At 42.9% G+C, this 16,114-nt stretch overlaps 1 protein-coding gene across 1 annotated transcript in view; it reads left to right on the top strand.

The window, feature by feature from the left end:
• The first annotated feature begins 3,049 nt into the window (after positions 1-3,049).
• The window catches only part of PLXNA3 (plexin A3), a 67,172-nt gene continuing 54,107 nt past the window's right edge, over positions 3,050-16,114 (top strand). Inside the window, exons 1-3 of the mRNA XM_083352799.1 lie at positions 3,050-4,711; positions 5,044-5,226; positions 15,648-15,776. Of these exons, the coding sequence (XP_083208925.1) occupies positions 3,539-4,711; positions 5,044-5,226; positions 15,648-15,776 (1,485 nt within the window). The 5' untranslated portion in view covers positions 3,050-3,538. The remainder of the gene's footprint in view (positions 4,712-5,043; positions 5,227-15,647; positions 15,777-16,114) is intronic.

Genomic DNA, 16,114 nt, shown 5'->3' with positions numbered 1-16,114 from the left:
TTCATTTCAAGAGAAGGGATCCCCTATGTGACAATTGGGTCAAGTTGATTGATGATGTGTTCTTGGAAGAGAAAAATTTGAGGTATTCTCATTGTCTAGAATGGAATATATTGCTAGAAGCGCTTTCTATTTTAATGCCGTGGGTCAAATGAAATTATCCCCATTTTACAGACTGGAAAAATCAAGAGATCAGCTTCATCCTGGAGGAATCCTGCTTGCAATTCTGTTGTGACACAAGTTGTCCAGTCTGGAATGTTCCAATGGACTGCTATGAAATGCATGTGTAACAGGTTGGTCTCCTTCCCTGTCAACAGAAAAATGGGTAGATCTTGATTGTCCAGGGTTTCTCACTTGTGAATGAATTTGGGATCTCAAGGTATCCACTGTTGGGCGGGAGATGGCTACAGCTGCTGTTCTATCCAAGGTTTAGTTATGCTTTTTCCAAACCTCTCTGGGAAGGAGAGGAAAATTTGATATATTTGAATGGGAGAATTTTACTGCAAGGTGGATAATAGAGAAGCTTGATTTAAATGGTGTACTGGAGAGTTTATATTCTGAGTAGTGACTTCTGTTTCTAGGTATTCTAAGTGGCCATGGGTAGCAGAGCCATTTCGCTGAATAAAAAGGGAGATCTGTATATATAGATTGGATTAATCTGAAGGCAAAGAATTGAACTTTAGACTAAGGTTCGAGTGTAATTGATGTTATTTATTAGCATTTATTGTGAGAAACCATGGTGGGTGGGTGTGGAGGATTGAATATGATTGAAATGCGATGGGGGGTTTGTGTACCGTAGGTATGAATGTATATTTGTGGCAAGGAAGGAGTATATTCTGTGTCTGTGTACAATATTGCAGTCTTAGTGGCAATGAATTTTGTTTGTTTTGTGTGCAAGTTTGAATATTGTGGAGAAACCTCACAATGGATCCTTCCAAGCACCTTCATGCTTCAAACTCTTCCTTATTTCCAAATTTGGCCTATAACTCAACCATAGTGACTGGTTTGCTTCTGTGGCTGATCCCATATTCTTGATTTGTAAAATTTGATGATTTGGGATAAGAAAACCAGTTTTAAGGTGACTAGAGCTTGTGATCTACCAGTTAGAATAAATGCAAAGCAGAGAGACCTATCCTAATCTGACTTCCTCCCCTCTTTACTAAATAGGTTGGGGGGGGGGTCACACAATCTTGGGAGTACACAAAAGCATGTTTGTGTGGCGGATCTTCTTCTGAAACTCTTGAAGCTCCTTTCCAAAACTGTGTGATAGACTCTACAAGAACCTCTTGGTTTTAGAGCATAAATTCTTTGTGTAGTTCATAGACTGTTGACAATCTATAGAGGCCCCCCGCCTCCCCGGTGTTCACAAGCAAAAGTCCACACTCTGCCTTAATTCTTGCCTTCTCACATATGCTGGATTGTTGGATCAGTGGTTGAAAATTGGATTATTGAAGTGAAGTGGATACTAATATTCAGAAAAATAGACTGTAACAAACATGTCTCAAGTGTAGCTGTTAACTTCAGTCCACATTTGCTGTGCTAATAGCAATTTGGCATAAAGAACCCCAACATAAAAGTGCTAATGATAAATATCTAAATAGATTTGAATATCCATTCACCTCTAGACTGTTGGTACTCAGAGATACCCATTAAGGAACTTCCTTGACTAAAAAGTTTATTCTAAGAGTTGTTAATAGAATACATACATTGAAGTAAAAAAATGAGTAAGTATTTAATTTTCGATTTGTACAAAAATTAATTTTAAAAAGCTTTCAAAACAGCTGTTTGAAACTAAATTTTAAATGAGAAACTTCAAATTATAAACTTTATCATTATTTGTTAGCCAGTATGAATGGCTATGTTGTTAAAAGATGAAAAGATAAAAGAACGGGTGGTCCATAGTCTCCCCATTTTCCAAAAGTTTGTTCAGTGGTCCAGGAGAATACCGGTTTAAGGCACTGAATTTAGAGAAAAAGAATACGAAAGCAGGATATTGCTATCTTTCCTGAGTTTTGTGACTGAATGTGAAGGAACGCATGATATTTACTGCATCTTAACTTTTGATAGGGCAGTGTGGGTAGATGGATTCTGAGCTACCACTGTCTGTTTGCTGGTTCCTACAAGCTATAAGTATACACTGTACTTTAATTACCAGTTGGTAGAAATGCACCCCTGTGGTTCTCTTTCTCCTGAACCCTCTCCTGTTACTTTTAAAGTTCATAGTCCAATTCAGTCATCTTTCTAAATCTGAGGACAATGTGTATTGTGAATTAAGGCAGTTGAAAATTTAAAAGTGTGAATTTGTCCACACTAGGTGAGGAAAGATTTCTTTCCAAGTGTTTGTGGAGATGGTGTAATACTGAGAAAGGTGAGAAGAGAAATGGAAAAAAAATATCTGAGTGACATAAAGAGATTGTGAAGGCTATTAGCATGCACCTTGCTTGATTTCACATTATTTACCTATCTAGCTGTATGAATAAAACTAATTTAGTGGAAAGTATTGTTGGAGTGGATAGGAAAATGTGGCATTTTTTCTAATGGTTCATTCACACATGCAAAATTTTCCCTTGCTGATGGAACCATTAAGCAATGGAGCTGTTTATCTGAATAATTCTTTGAGGTCTCATTGTAAAGTATTGAAGGCAACACCCTCGCCCCCCCCCCCAACTCCATTGTGATAATGCACATCTGCTAGCGCACATGCACAGCATTTAAATTGGGTATAAACCTGTTGCAGTAGGAACTGCTAGCATGTGAGGGATCTGCAATTATGCTGCTGTAATAATGGTGCACATATGATAATTGTGGGCCTGGTATAAATGTGAATGCACAATGTGCCTCACAAGAAGGTTCTTCCCACTTCATATAGTTAAATGAAACCCCCGGTGTGTGTATACTGAGGAAGCCGAAGCATTGGAGGGCTTATAATTGGGACTCTACATGTGCATATCTGTAGTACTGAGAAGGAAACAGCTGCTCGTGTGTGCAGTCTTTGCTCCTTTGGCATGACAGGTGCCATTGCTGGCTCTGGCTTTTCTGAGTTGTTGCAGGTATGTACATGCGCAATGCAGCACTGGCTTTCCTACTTTAGCGCTGCAGGTGTTGCTTCATGCCGAGTCTGGTGGGTGCTGGTGAGTAAGCTGGAAACTGGTGCTGAGTGTATGGAACATGAAAAAGAGGCCTTTTTTTTGAAGCAGCAGCTCTTCCTTTGGCGAAACGGGGCTCCCTAGAGTAAGTTTTTGTGGGGCTGTCATGATGCGTTAAGAACCTTTTGGTGCGCGAAGCTCTTTAGAGGAGCCCCAGATTGGTGGGATGGTCACATGACTCTGCCCTGGTCACATGACAATGAGCTGGGTTAAGGCTGTATATACCATGCAGCCTTGGGTGCTGTGCTGTGTTTTTTTTAATTTTTCTGTATTTTTTTTTCTCTTTTTCACTTGCCATGCACATTGAAGCTGGATCTTAATCTCTGTCTCCCTTGCAGGCTGAATGAACTGCTTGTGCCTGGCCCTGCCTGATCCCAGGCAATTCCCCAGTGATCATGTGGTGGCGGCTCCTTCCCATCACCATCATAGCTGGTGTCCTGCTCTCCTGGCCACCCCCTGTTTGGGGCACCCGTGTTGTCTTCACTGTCCCAGACATGGCCCTCACCCATCTGGCTGTGCACCATGAGACAGGGGAGGTCTACTTGGGTGCCATCAACCGCATCTACAAGCTCTCAACCAACCTGACCCAGCTACGGTCTCACACCACGGGTCCAGTGCCGGATGACCCCAGATGCTACCCTCCCCCAGGCGTCCGGCTTTGTGCCCACCGGCTGTCCCCTGCTGACAATGTCAACAAGCTGCTTCTGATTGACTACGCTGGCAACCGTCTTGTGGCTTGCGGCAGCGTTTGGCAGGGAGTGTGCCAGCTCTTGCGGCTGGACGACTTGGCCAAACTAGGGGAGCCTCACCAGCGCAAAGAGCACTACCTTTCAGGGGGGCGTGAACCAGACGCCATGGTTGGTGTGATTGTAGAGCAGCTGAGAGAGCCCAGCCAGTTCTTTGTGGGCACTTCAATCGGAGGGCGTTCGGAGTACTTCCCCACACTCTCCAGCCGCCGGCTTACTCCTGATGCCACCAGTCCAGAGATGTTCAGCCTGGTATATCAGGATGAGTTTGTCTCTTCTCAAATCAAGGTCCCTTCTGACACTCTCTCGCTCTACCCTGCCTTTGACATCTACTACGTGTCTGCCTTTGTGTCTGGCGGTTTTGTGTACTTCCTCACTTTGCAGCTTGACACTGCTCAGACGCCTCTCGAGCCTGCCGGAGGTCCCGTTGGCCCTGGTGTGACGGGCGGGGAGCGCTTCTTTTCATCCAAGATTGTGCGCTTGTGTGCCAATGACACAGAGTTCTACTCTTACGTGGAATTTCCTCTGGGCTGCTCCAAGGACGGGGTGGAATACCGTCTGGTGCAAGCGGCTCAGCTGGCCAAAGCCGGCAGACAGTTGGCCCAGTCGCTGGGCATTGCAGAAGGGCAAGATGTTCTTTATGCCGCCTTCTCGCAAGGCCAGAAGAACAGGGCAGCACCACCCCGGGAGAGCCTGCTCTGCCTTTTCACACTGGATGAAGTCAATCAGCGAATCCGTGAGCGTATCCAGTCATGCTACCGTGGTGAAGGGCGACTCTCTCTACCGTGGCTTCTCAACAAAGAGTTGCCCTGCATCAACACGGTATTACACTATCGAGCCGTCTCTGCTTCCTCACTTCCTACCTAATTATTGCCCATTTCCATTCCTTTCTAAAATAAGAATCCCAGCCATCCTGGCCTTTGGAAATTGCCTTTCTTTTTCTTTGCTCTCGGCTCTTATCTTATCCCATGACTGCGGCTTAAATCTGGGAACTTTTGTTTGGGCCCTTCTGGTTAATGACCTACTTTGATAACTGGGGCATAAATATCTGAGTAATATACACAGAGATGGGGGCTTGTTGGATAACACTGTGTACCTAAGTTACTCATTCCCGTGTGATGACCCTCATGTCCCCTTTTTTTGCGTCTTTCTAGCCCATGCAGATCAATGGCAATTTCTGTGGGTTGGTACTGAACCAACCCCTAGGAGGGCTGCAGGTCATCGAGGGACGCCCGTTGCTTCAGGAACAGACGGAGGGCATGGCCAGTGTTGCTGCTTATACCTATCGTGGCCATTCAGTCGTCTTCATTGGAACCCGTGCTGGCAACCTGAAGAAGGTCAGATGTTCTTCTTGGTGCCTGGGAAAGGGTTTAGAGGAGAACCTGGAAAGCATCAGTGGGAGGATGAAGATGATGACTAAGGGCTGAGTGTATACAAATGTTCAAGGGCATTCATTTCCCCAGTATTTCTACTGATCTCCCAGTAGAACTAAAGAAACTTGTGTTTGTCCCCAGTTGGTGACATGGCTGTGTCTCAGTATACATCATCACCATCTTTGCTCCGAGAGAAAGATGAGTAAAGAAGCTTAGCAACAGTGAAGCCCTGTCTGCAAAACCATTTCTTTAATAGCTTTGTTTAGAATGGCCTGAAAATATGAGTAATGATGGGGTGGGCTGAGTAATATTATTTTCTTTAAGGGAGCAATTGGATCAGACTTTATTTTCCTGCTACAACACACATGTCAGCATATGTCTTTTTGCTCCTCTCCCTTATAATCCTCCAAAAAAGCTTCATAGGTGACGCAATGACGGGGCACACACTTTGCATACAGAAGATAAAGGTAAAGGTAAAGGAGTCCCAGCAGATTTTACTCCACTAGTCATTGCCAATTATAGGGGGCAGTGCTCATCTCTGTTTCAAGGCCGTTGAAAGCGCTTGTGTGAAGACATTTCTGTGGTCATATGGCCAGCATGATGTCACAGAGTGCTGTTTCCTCCCCACCAGAGTGAGACCTATTTATCTATGCGCATTTGCATGCTTTCAGACTACTAGGTTGGCAGGAGCTGGGGTAAGGATGGGAGCTCACTCCATCACAGGGCGCTCGGGTCTTAAACCTAGGCTGCCAGCTTTCCAGCCACTGAAACGAAAAATTGCATACAGAAAATCCCAGCTTTAACCCTAAGTCTCCAAGTTAGCCTGAGCGTCTGCCAGTTAGTGTAAACTAGCTGTGTGTGATCTGGTGCCTTTTGATGCACTGGGACTACAATTCCCAGTCGTTGTGGCTACACATTCCTGAAGCTGTAGTACCATATCTGAAGGGGAAAACAGTTGAGTTAGATCAGTGTTTGTAAACCTGAAAAACTCTCCAAATTCTCTGCCGTAATTACTCCGGGGATGGAATTCTGGGCATTGAAGCCCATGCATCATTTAAATTGCCAACTCTGGAAACCCTGAGCTGGTTGGAATGATGCAGTGACTAAGGGGAGATATATGAAGTGATAAATAATATTTATAATGTAAACCAGAATTTTGCAAAATAATATTCCTCAGAAGCTTCTCTTCCTGAGGGAGGTCTATTTCTGATACACTTGGAATTCTGTAATTTGTTGTGGGTGCCCTGACAAAATGGCTGCCACAGCATAAGAGGCTGCTCACCAGGATCTCTTTTTCTAGAAGGCAAATTGATGAAGTTTCTTCTGTAATCCTTCAAAATGGTCTCCACTACTCCTTTTTCTGGATAGATGGACACACTACTGAACAAAGCACTGAGCTGCTTTTTTTTTTTTAAGAATGCCAATGTGGGATCCAAAAGTATTTTTGGAAATGAAGATGACATTGGTGTTTCACTTTTCAGTATGCCAGGGCAGATAGCCTGGGTGGAGGTATGCGTGCAGACGGTCTTCTCTTCCTGCTGAATGCTGCAGCAGGGCCTCACATACCTGGGATGCTGAGTTTCTAGGAGACCTTAATCTCTCTCTCTTGGTTTCCTTTATTTTTTTCTCTTTTTACTATCATGCTTCTTCTGCCCATTTCCTATTTTGTGGGTTGGTCAAGAAATGCCTAGAGTATATATTATTTTATGTCTGGAACTATATACTTAGGAATTGGACTGTGCCCACTGGAAGCCAGGCAGCTTCCAGGCTGCCCTATGTTCTCCCCACTGAATCTATAGGTGGAAAGGGCCATGGAACAGCTGAGTAAGCACAGATAGCTTCTGCTATTTCCTCCTCCCCTGACACTCTTGCAGAAGCCCCAACAGCTCCAGTCTCAGAAGGTTCCAGAGGAACATCTGCAGTGGCACGCTTGCTCTCAGGCCTTTTCCTGTCTGCTTGCTGCAAGCAAGAGAGGAGTCCTGGTGGTTACTGGCATCCCCCTCCCAGCTGCCCTTAGTTACCACTCTGCACAGTGTTGTGCCCAACAGACTTGTCACATTAAATATTAACTGGGCAGCAAAGGAGTCGGCACTCCCCTCCCCTGTCTATCTGGGCAACGGGAGAGATTGGGAGGGAAGATAAGCAGAGCTGAGCGGGAGATGAATGGTGTGTGCTGCACAAGAGCTGGAAAAGGGGCGTGAAATCCAGACATTGGGCTGGCAGAGGCTGAAGCGGAGGGTCATGGATACAGCTGGCAGAAGATTCAGACTAAGAGGTAAATGAAATGGAGAACATCTCTTTGGTTTTGAACCTGAAGCTAACTGCAGCAGTCTGGAAGTTCTGCCAAAGCATTCCAGGTTGGCCACAGCATCTCCCCTCCCTCAGCTGCTGCCAATTATGTCTCAGGAGACATGGCCCACTGACTCATCTGCCCCTACTCCTGATCTCCTAGGCAGGCCCTCCTCCCTCCCTCCCTCCCTCCTCTGCTGCTTCTCTGCTGGCCTTCAAGCCTGTTCTTTCCTGAAGTGGTCTCAGCAACCAGAGACCTCACTCCAGCATGGCCCGTCCCACTGGATTTCTCCCATTTCCATCTCCTCAGTGTCCTGTCTCTGCTCAGTCATGGCCAACCCAATATCTGTACACATCCTCAGGCTTGGACTTTTCCCCCCACAGAATTAATTTTTAATTTTTAATTTTTTAATTTGGTTTTTTAACTTTTGTATGGTGGATTTTTTAATTCCCTGTAAACCGCCCTGAGTCCTCAGGGAAAGGGCGGTATATAAATGTAACTAAATAAATAAACTCTTCCCAGACTGAGCACATCTTTGTCAGCCTCCAGATCGTAACTCTGATTACATTTCATTTATGGCACCTGATCCCTCAGAAACCTGCCGACAAACTGTTCTCGCACCGTCCCTAATTCAGGCCTTGCAGAGTTAAAATGCAATTTCCTTCTCCCAGAATCATATTGCCCTGAACTCAGCATTTTCTAACCCGATTTTGCAGCTTTTGAAGTGTGTATGCATGAGGCTGAGAGAGGGGATGGGAAGGAAGTACAGAATAGAATAGCCTTTTGGAAGAAGAGAGAGACTGATGTGTTGGATCTGTTGCTACCGAGGAGGAAAAAGGAAGGTGAGCTAAAACTGGTGCAGAAATTACCCAACAGTTTTCATATTCAGGATTCAACGTGCACCCAAGTCTTGGATTTCCAAAGCTCTTTTTGGATGACAGATTCCATCACTATAAAGCATATGAACCTATTTAGTGCCTATTAACATGAGCAGATGCGTTTCCCTATCATTACAGTTCAGTTGTTTGCAGTCAAAGGCATCTTAGAAAGCTCTTCAACCTAATCAGATCAGCTTATCATAAGGCAAATAGGAACTCCAGCATCTCTCATTATAAAAATTAAATGCTGGCTTAGATGAGTATGTGTCTGGTTTTTTATATATATAGCTTCTTTGTCAGCCCAGATTTTAACAATTAATCTCTTAGCTTTTCATTCTGCTCAAATTGATCTCTAAGGAGGAGGACCAAGGCGATTTTTCTTGACTGAACTGGTTTTGGGGGGAAAAAGCAACCCAATTCCTATCCAATTTTCTCTTCTACTGCCATCGTCCCAGCTGTGGATTCAGTTTTGAAAGTGGGGAGGGAAGGAGGGAGGGAGAGTTCCCCTGGAGGCTGTGACATCTGGTCACATGGAATTAAGTTACAGTTTGCTTATATGTGTATTGGGGGTGGAGGAGAAAATGCTGTTTAAACTTTTGAACCTCTAGCAGGGACCATGAGGGGAGGTCATGACCCCCTTCTGTTCCTCATGCAAATGGTAGAGATTCAATTAGGATGGCAGGAGGCCGGGTGGTAGCCTGCCCGTGTGTCTTTGCCATTCCCACAGCTCCCTCAGTTGTCTTCAGTACACTAATTGCCTTGTTGCTGTCTAGCCTGGAGCCTTATGCTGGAGGTGACCTGCCTGTTCCCTCAATCAGATCTGAAAAGGACCATTATCCTGCTCCTTGGGATGGGGACAGGGGGAGCTGAATCCAAATTCCCAGCTCCATAACTGTACTGACCCAGGGGTCTTGTCCTTATGTGTGTGGGAGGCTCAATGGAGCTTTGTTGGTCAGGATGAAAGACCCTTTGAGCTTTCTCTTCCAAGCTAGTATGTGTCTCCTTCCCATTGTGATTATGGTTACCTTCAAATGCAGAAGAGGCAGATATGTCTACTTTCCACCTTAGTTGATGGAGATACCATGCCATGTAGGTAGGATCAGTGTAGAAAGTAGCTCCATCCTATCACCCATTTCCTCTTTAAGGGGAGCTACTTTCTCCCCAGACTTGCTTGTATTGACTTACCTGAAAAGGTTATGGACAAATACTGAAGTTCTACCAAAATGGAGTCTTAGCTTAGAGTGCCATTTCCTGCAACTGCAAGGAGAAAGGAATGCAACATTAAGAAAGAACCAGGCAGAATTGCATAAGATATTAATATGCTAAATTAAAAGTACAGATGCCAATTTGGAAATACGTAATGTGGAAGCGGAAGCCTATTACATTTTCGCCTGATGTCCAAAAGCTGACTTCAGATGGACAACTTCAAGTTCCCGCCCTGTATTCCAAGTTCTTTGTCTTTCAATTTAATTTGCACAGAACAGCTCTTCAAAAATGGAACTGCCCCGGGTAAAGTAGAATAATATAGATAGATACTCCAAACCTGGGCTAAGAGGACTAAATTCTTAGTTTCCTTCAGTGTTCCCTCCCCCCATTGTCTGTGGTTAATTTTGGGGAGTTTGCCTACACATCAGGAATCCCAACTTCTTTCTCATCTAGCCTTAGTCAACCTAGTGCCCTGTATACACGTTGAGGTTTGCCTGTCTTCTGGCATTGCCTTTTGGGTGCTGTACTTCCTACACCTCTGAAGAGCTGAAGGTTTTTTTTTAATAGAACAAGGCTCCTCTCCTCCCCTCCCCTCCCCTCCCCTCCCCCCTCTTTCCTCTTCCCCACCATGAAAGCTGGACTTTTTTTGATGCCAAAGAAGCATATAATTTATACTGCCTTAATTTATTGGGAAGCTTTTTTTACTGTTTAAGCCTTTCCCAGTTAAATTACTCTTTTGCTTTGTTGGAAGTGGTACTCTCCAGATGTCTTGGGATACAGCCGATTGGAGCTATTACTCAACACATCTGCAACATCGCATTGTGGAAGGCTTTATTAACGTCCATCAAGTTTTATTCCCATTTATCAGGAGCTGGATCTCTGCATTTGATGTGTGTGTTAGGCACATCTGGGCACACAGCGCCAGAGAATAGCTACTCTTCCCTCCAGTAATAGTTTCTCCAGCTCATCAACATGTCTGAATCGGATTAAGTTGCAGCTGTTCTGTAATATACGAAACCTTGGCTCTACTGCATGACTGCACTTTTTTTTATTAAGTTTGAGAGAAAGGAAGCTATTATGTTCCATTTGCTAACACCCTGGTTCAGAAGACATTCCAGGCCTGGCTGTTTATTAGGGTTGGTCAGTCCTTTAGATTCAAAGGGAGAAACGTGATTTGGAGCACATGACAGACAACATTGTTTAGCATGTCTTAAACCAAATGGCTATTTTCCCAGGATTGTTTGACAGTTGTGGAGGCAGGAGCCCAGAAAAAGATGTAGTTGCTTTAAGGTATATCCAATAGGTACTCCATACAAACTACATATGCCCACAATCAAATTTCTCCCTACAAATCTGGAATCTCTATAGTTGTACTATTGACACACAATTTAAAAGAATATAAATAAAAACGGACAAATAAAGAGATAAAACACATCAACGTAAAATTTTATGAGTAACTCTCCAAGCAGATACCAAAGCTATGATTTTTTTGGTTATATAGTTGAAGTGGTAACCAACTGCAGCCAAGTTATCCTTGGTTCATGTAATCACTCTGTGTTTTCAGTGCAACTTTGAATGGAAATAACCCTACACAAATGTTCCTAGGGGCAAATGAATTAACAATCTTGGAGTAGCACAATGCTCAGTTTTTTGCATATTGAATCTAATCATAAGGATAAATTTATTTGTGTATTTCCAAGCTTGTCAGTTTCGTATGTGTCAGTTCTTTGCTGAAAAATTATGCAAATTAGGAGTGCATAAAATGCATTCTGATGGTAGGTACTTTCTCTAGTAACTTGCCCTGTAACAACACATGGGGCTTTGTTTAGAAGGCATTGCAAAATTGGGAGATGCTTTCATCTTGATGGCTAATTCCGATCCATTTGTAGTCCAGCTGATTTCATTAAAAATACAGGTAGTCCTCAATTTATGACCACAATTGACCCCAAAATTTCTGTTGCTAAGTGAGACAATTGTTAAGTGAGTTTTGCCCTATCTTACAACCTTTCTTGCCACAGTTGTTAAGTGAATTGCTGCAGTTGTTAAGTTAGTAACATGGTTGTTAAGTGAATCTAGCTACCCCATTGACTTGGCTTGTCAGAAGGTTGCAAAAGGCAATCACATGGCCCCGGGACACTGCAACCATCATAAATATGATCCAGTTGCCACCCGAATTTTGATCATGTGACCTTGGGCATGCTGCAACAGTCGTAAGTGTGAAAAACGTTTTTCAGTCATTAAACTGTTGTAAGTCGAGGACTACATGTATAACTTTTTTGTCATCCAAGGTTAAGGCAAAATTCTAAAACTGTACATGGGGAAGTTGGACAGATTAAGGAAGGCTGGAAAGTCCTGAGGACTGAGCAACTGAGCCTGCTGTTAGCGGACAAATGACTATAATATGCTGCACTGATAAAGCACTTCTGCATAGTGTAATTTAGGAAGATGAGTGGGATGGGAAATTAAATAATGATCATTAGTGCGAGAATAAGGTATCACAAGGACAAAAGTGGTTCTCACAGCTATTTTATGCAATATAGGAGGAGACAGTAGCTGCGAGAGAATCCTCTCATTCCTCTGCTGTTTCCGATTTCCCTTTGTAGGGCTGGATAAAAAGCAAGATATTTTGCTTTATAATGTATTATGGAGCTTTAAAAATATTGTTCAATGAAATGAGGCATTCCCTTACTGAACCCAAAATAAAATCAGATAACTAAGAAATAAAATAGCTAAAATTGGAGTCTATTAAGGCCCATGAATGGTTCCAGGAGCTTGAAAGAAGAGTATTGGGTTGCCAGATGGTCTCTGAGCCCTCAGCTTCCTGAGACAGCCAGTGTAATGTAGTGATTAAGGTGCCAGGCTAGAAACCAGGAGATTGTAAGTTCTAGTTCTACTTTGAGCATAAAGCCGTCTGGGTGATCTCGGACCAATCTCTCTTTCTCAGCCCTAGGAAGCAATTACAAACTGTCTCTGAAAAACATTTGCGAGAAAATGCATGGATTGTGCACGCAATTTGCAAGAGTCAAGACTGACTTGAAGAAAATAAAAAATAAAATAAAAAGACGACTGCTTCCTGGAGTCCCACTGTCACATTTCTGGGGCCATTTTGAAAAATATCTGCTAAGCTCCATCTGAATTTTATGCAAGACGGAAAGAGGCTTTTGGGAATCTGCCAACTTTTGCATGCATTCAGCTTCCCCTTTGTGATATATAGCTAGTAACTGGAAGATAACGTTTTTTTAAAAAAACAGCAACAATGGTGTAAACCTGAACTAACCTGTGTTTTTTCCCTAGCTCTGGTTTAAACAATTAAACAGCCCTTTGTCCTGGGCTACTATTTTACAGGAAATGTGTGAAGAATGGATGGGGCCCCACTGCTGGATTTCTGAAAATACTGGGATATTATACTTCAATGTCAGAAATCAATCTTTTGAATTTATCAGTAACTGTACTAGAAATTCAGATGTTGCAAGCCTTGGAAAGAATTGATGTGTAATAAAAAGCAGCCTGCTTTTCACTTGCTGTGGAGTTACTTCCTCTCCAGAAATGGCACAATGCAAAGAACACGGGAGTATTAATCACCCGTTGTTTTCACACAGAAGTCACTTTGGTTAACTTCTGCAATTCTGTTGGTATCTAAATGTTTTGCTTATTTTTAATTTCCCAAGCCAAGCAGTGTGCAAAGAGCAAGACTGCTGGACTGAATTAAATCGCACTAAAACAAACCAGTTAGAAAGATAATTTCACTCAATGCCTGTCACTTCTTTTCCTGCTCCTCCCTTGTGCAATCATGCTGTTTCCCAAATGGTTAAAAAATACCATGGTGGGACTCTTGGAATAGCAATTTCAGCTTTAAGTATCTTGCCCTTCCTCAAAATTGCTTTTCATCACCTCATTATGCCAACCCAAATGTGGAGGCTCACTTTTTCCAATTATTCATCTGCTATTTATCAACAGCCTCCTTCCTTATGAATGCCACATGTTGTAGGGATGATTCAGACACCTGTCAGTTCTGTTTCCATAGGATCAAACTTCGACCCCCTCCCTCAAAAAAAAAGAAAAGCAAATATGATAATATGTATAGTTTATTAAATAAAAATAAATGATAGCAACATTCATTTATTTAAATAATCAGATGTCAATAAAAATATGTTTAAAAATTGCAGATTGGTTATCTCACATAAGCTCAATATATTTTAGTGTGGTTATAAAGACAAATGCTGTCCTGTTTTTAAGAGCAGTAAGGGTTGAGATTAGGGCTTCCAATTGCATTGATGGTTCATGTAATCCTTGAATTAGGAGGAGCACACAAACGGACAACTTTAACTTTTTTTAAAAAAGTGTAGTGGCAGATGATGATAATCTTGGCTGCTTGCATGTTTTTTCAAATGGAAAAGCTGTTAAATGCACATGATCGTTGTAACTCATGCAGTAAAAAAGTGGAGTGTACTTTGTGATCTTGTACAACAGGCCATATAAAAAAGCTTGGAGATAACTAGATTGCCAAGGAGTGTGCCATACAGATTTTAACTTGGATTTGTAACTTATAAGTTTATTTCGCTTATTTATAAAGTGTTTAAAAAAAGGAATTTTATTTTAATTGGATCGCTATGTTTTCAGTCCCGAGCTTTGTAGAGGAAGTTACCACACATTCCACAATTGCCACCATTTGCAATTTGTTTCATTATCACATCATTATTATTTTAGTAAAATTTCTATTTACTGCGGCTAGCTATATTGAAATGTTCTGTGTTTGTGACAACTTTGTGAGTTAAATGAGCTGTGGTAGTACAGTGGTTAAAAAGCAGTTCTGTAGGCTACTTCTGCTGCCTGCCGGCTGCCTGCAATTCAGCAGTTCGATTCTCACCAGGCTCAAGGTTGACTCAGCCTTCCATCCTTCCGAGGTCAGAAAAATGAGGACCCAATTTGTTGGGGTCAATATGGTCTGTAAACCTGTTAGAGAGGGCTGTAAAGCACTAGGAAGCAGTAGATAAGTCTAATTGCTATTGCTAAATCACTGTTCTCATTTTAAGATGTATAAAAATATAAGATCGTGGAATCTGTTTGTAAAATGCAATTGAACAAAATGCAAAGTAAGCTGCTTTGGGTTTTATGTTTTATCCACTGGATCTATTTTTCGTATATTGTATACATGGAGAAACTACAACCTTCCAGAAGTCGTCAGAAATCATCAAAATTTTAAAATTATAAGTCATGCTGATGGGCCAATGTAATCTGGGAGTTCAAAAGCAACCCAGGTATACATTTGTTAAACTGGCCCTTTAAAATATTTATACTGACACAGTAAGGTAAAGGTAAAGGTTCCTCCACACATGTGTGCTAGTCGTTTCCAATCTAGGGGCCGGTGCTCATCTCCGTTTCAAAGCCGAAGAGCCAGCGCTAGTCCGAGGACGTCTCTGTGGTCATGTGGCCAGCATGACTAGACGCCAAAGGTGCACGGAACGTTGTTACCTTCCCACCTTAGTGGTCCCTATTTTTCTACTTGCATTTTTACGTGCTTTCGAACTGCTAGGTTGGCAGAAGCTGGGACGAGTAACAGGCGCTCACTCTGTTACGTAGCACTCGGGATTCGACCCGCCAAGCTGCCAACCATCTGATCGACAAGCTCAGCGTCCTAACCCACTGAGCCACTGCATCCCTTACTGACATAGTACCCCCCCCAAAAAAATTATTTTCAATACTCCCTCCCCTCAGATACTGGATTTTTCTTCAGGGATGCCCCTGACTCATTTTTTTCTCAGAGGTCTAGACTATATTTTCCATTTGTAATCCTGTACTTTGCCAATATTTAATCTTTTTTTTCTTTCTTGCCAAGAAGACGTTAGAAAGAAAAAGACAAAATAGCTGCACTATCTTTTGACAAGTGGCTTTAGGAGCCATCTGTCAAGAGACCCTCTATTTCTGGTAAGGAGAGGGGAAACCCTATCCTGCTCTTCATCCTTTCAATTCTGCGAGGGAAAAAGAGCTGCTTTTGTCATTATACCCTACAGGTTCGTGTGGACAATCCAGATGAGGCCCATCTTTATGAGTCTGTGCCAGTGATGCCTGGAGAGCCTGTGCTGCGTGACATGGTCCTGAGTCCTGACCAGCGCTACCTCTATTTGCTCAGCCAGAGACAGGTCAGCCTAAGGGAGATGGGACAGGCAGCAGCTTCTCTTGTACCTTAGCTAGGAAGGAGAAAAATAAGCCACTGGTGGGAACTTGGTTGAAGACAGGTCATCCTGAGGAAAGTCTTATCTATGTGGTCACTAAGAATAGATCTAACCTGATGGCACTTAATCAGCAACTTTGACTCTCCATGTATTCAGTATTGGAATTTGAGCTCCCATCGAACTCAACCAGTGTGGCATCTGGCAGGGAGAGGGAATTGTAGTTCAGACCAACTAGTGACAACTAGCTTACCTGTTCTGGGGGAGAGGGCTTTTTTTTTGTTTGTTCATTGATTGATTGACTGATT

This window comes from Vipera ursinii, assembly GCF_947247035.1.
Source record: "Vipera ursinii genome assembly, chromosome: 2".
Classification (NCBI taxonomy): domain Eukaryota; kingdom Metazoa; phylum Chordata; class Lepidosauria; order Squamata; family Viperidae; genus Vipera; species Vipera ursinii.
The sequence above is the reverse complement of the archived record's forward strand: the minus strand, read 5'-3'. Positions and strand labels throughout refer to the sequence as shown.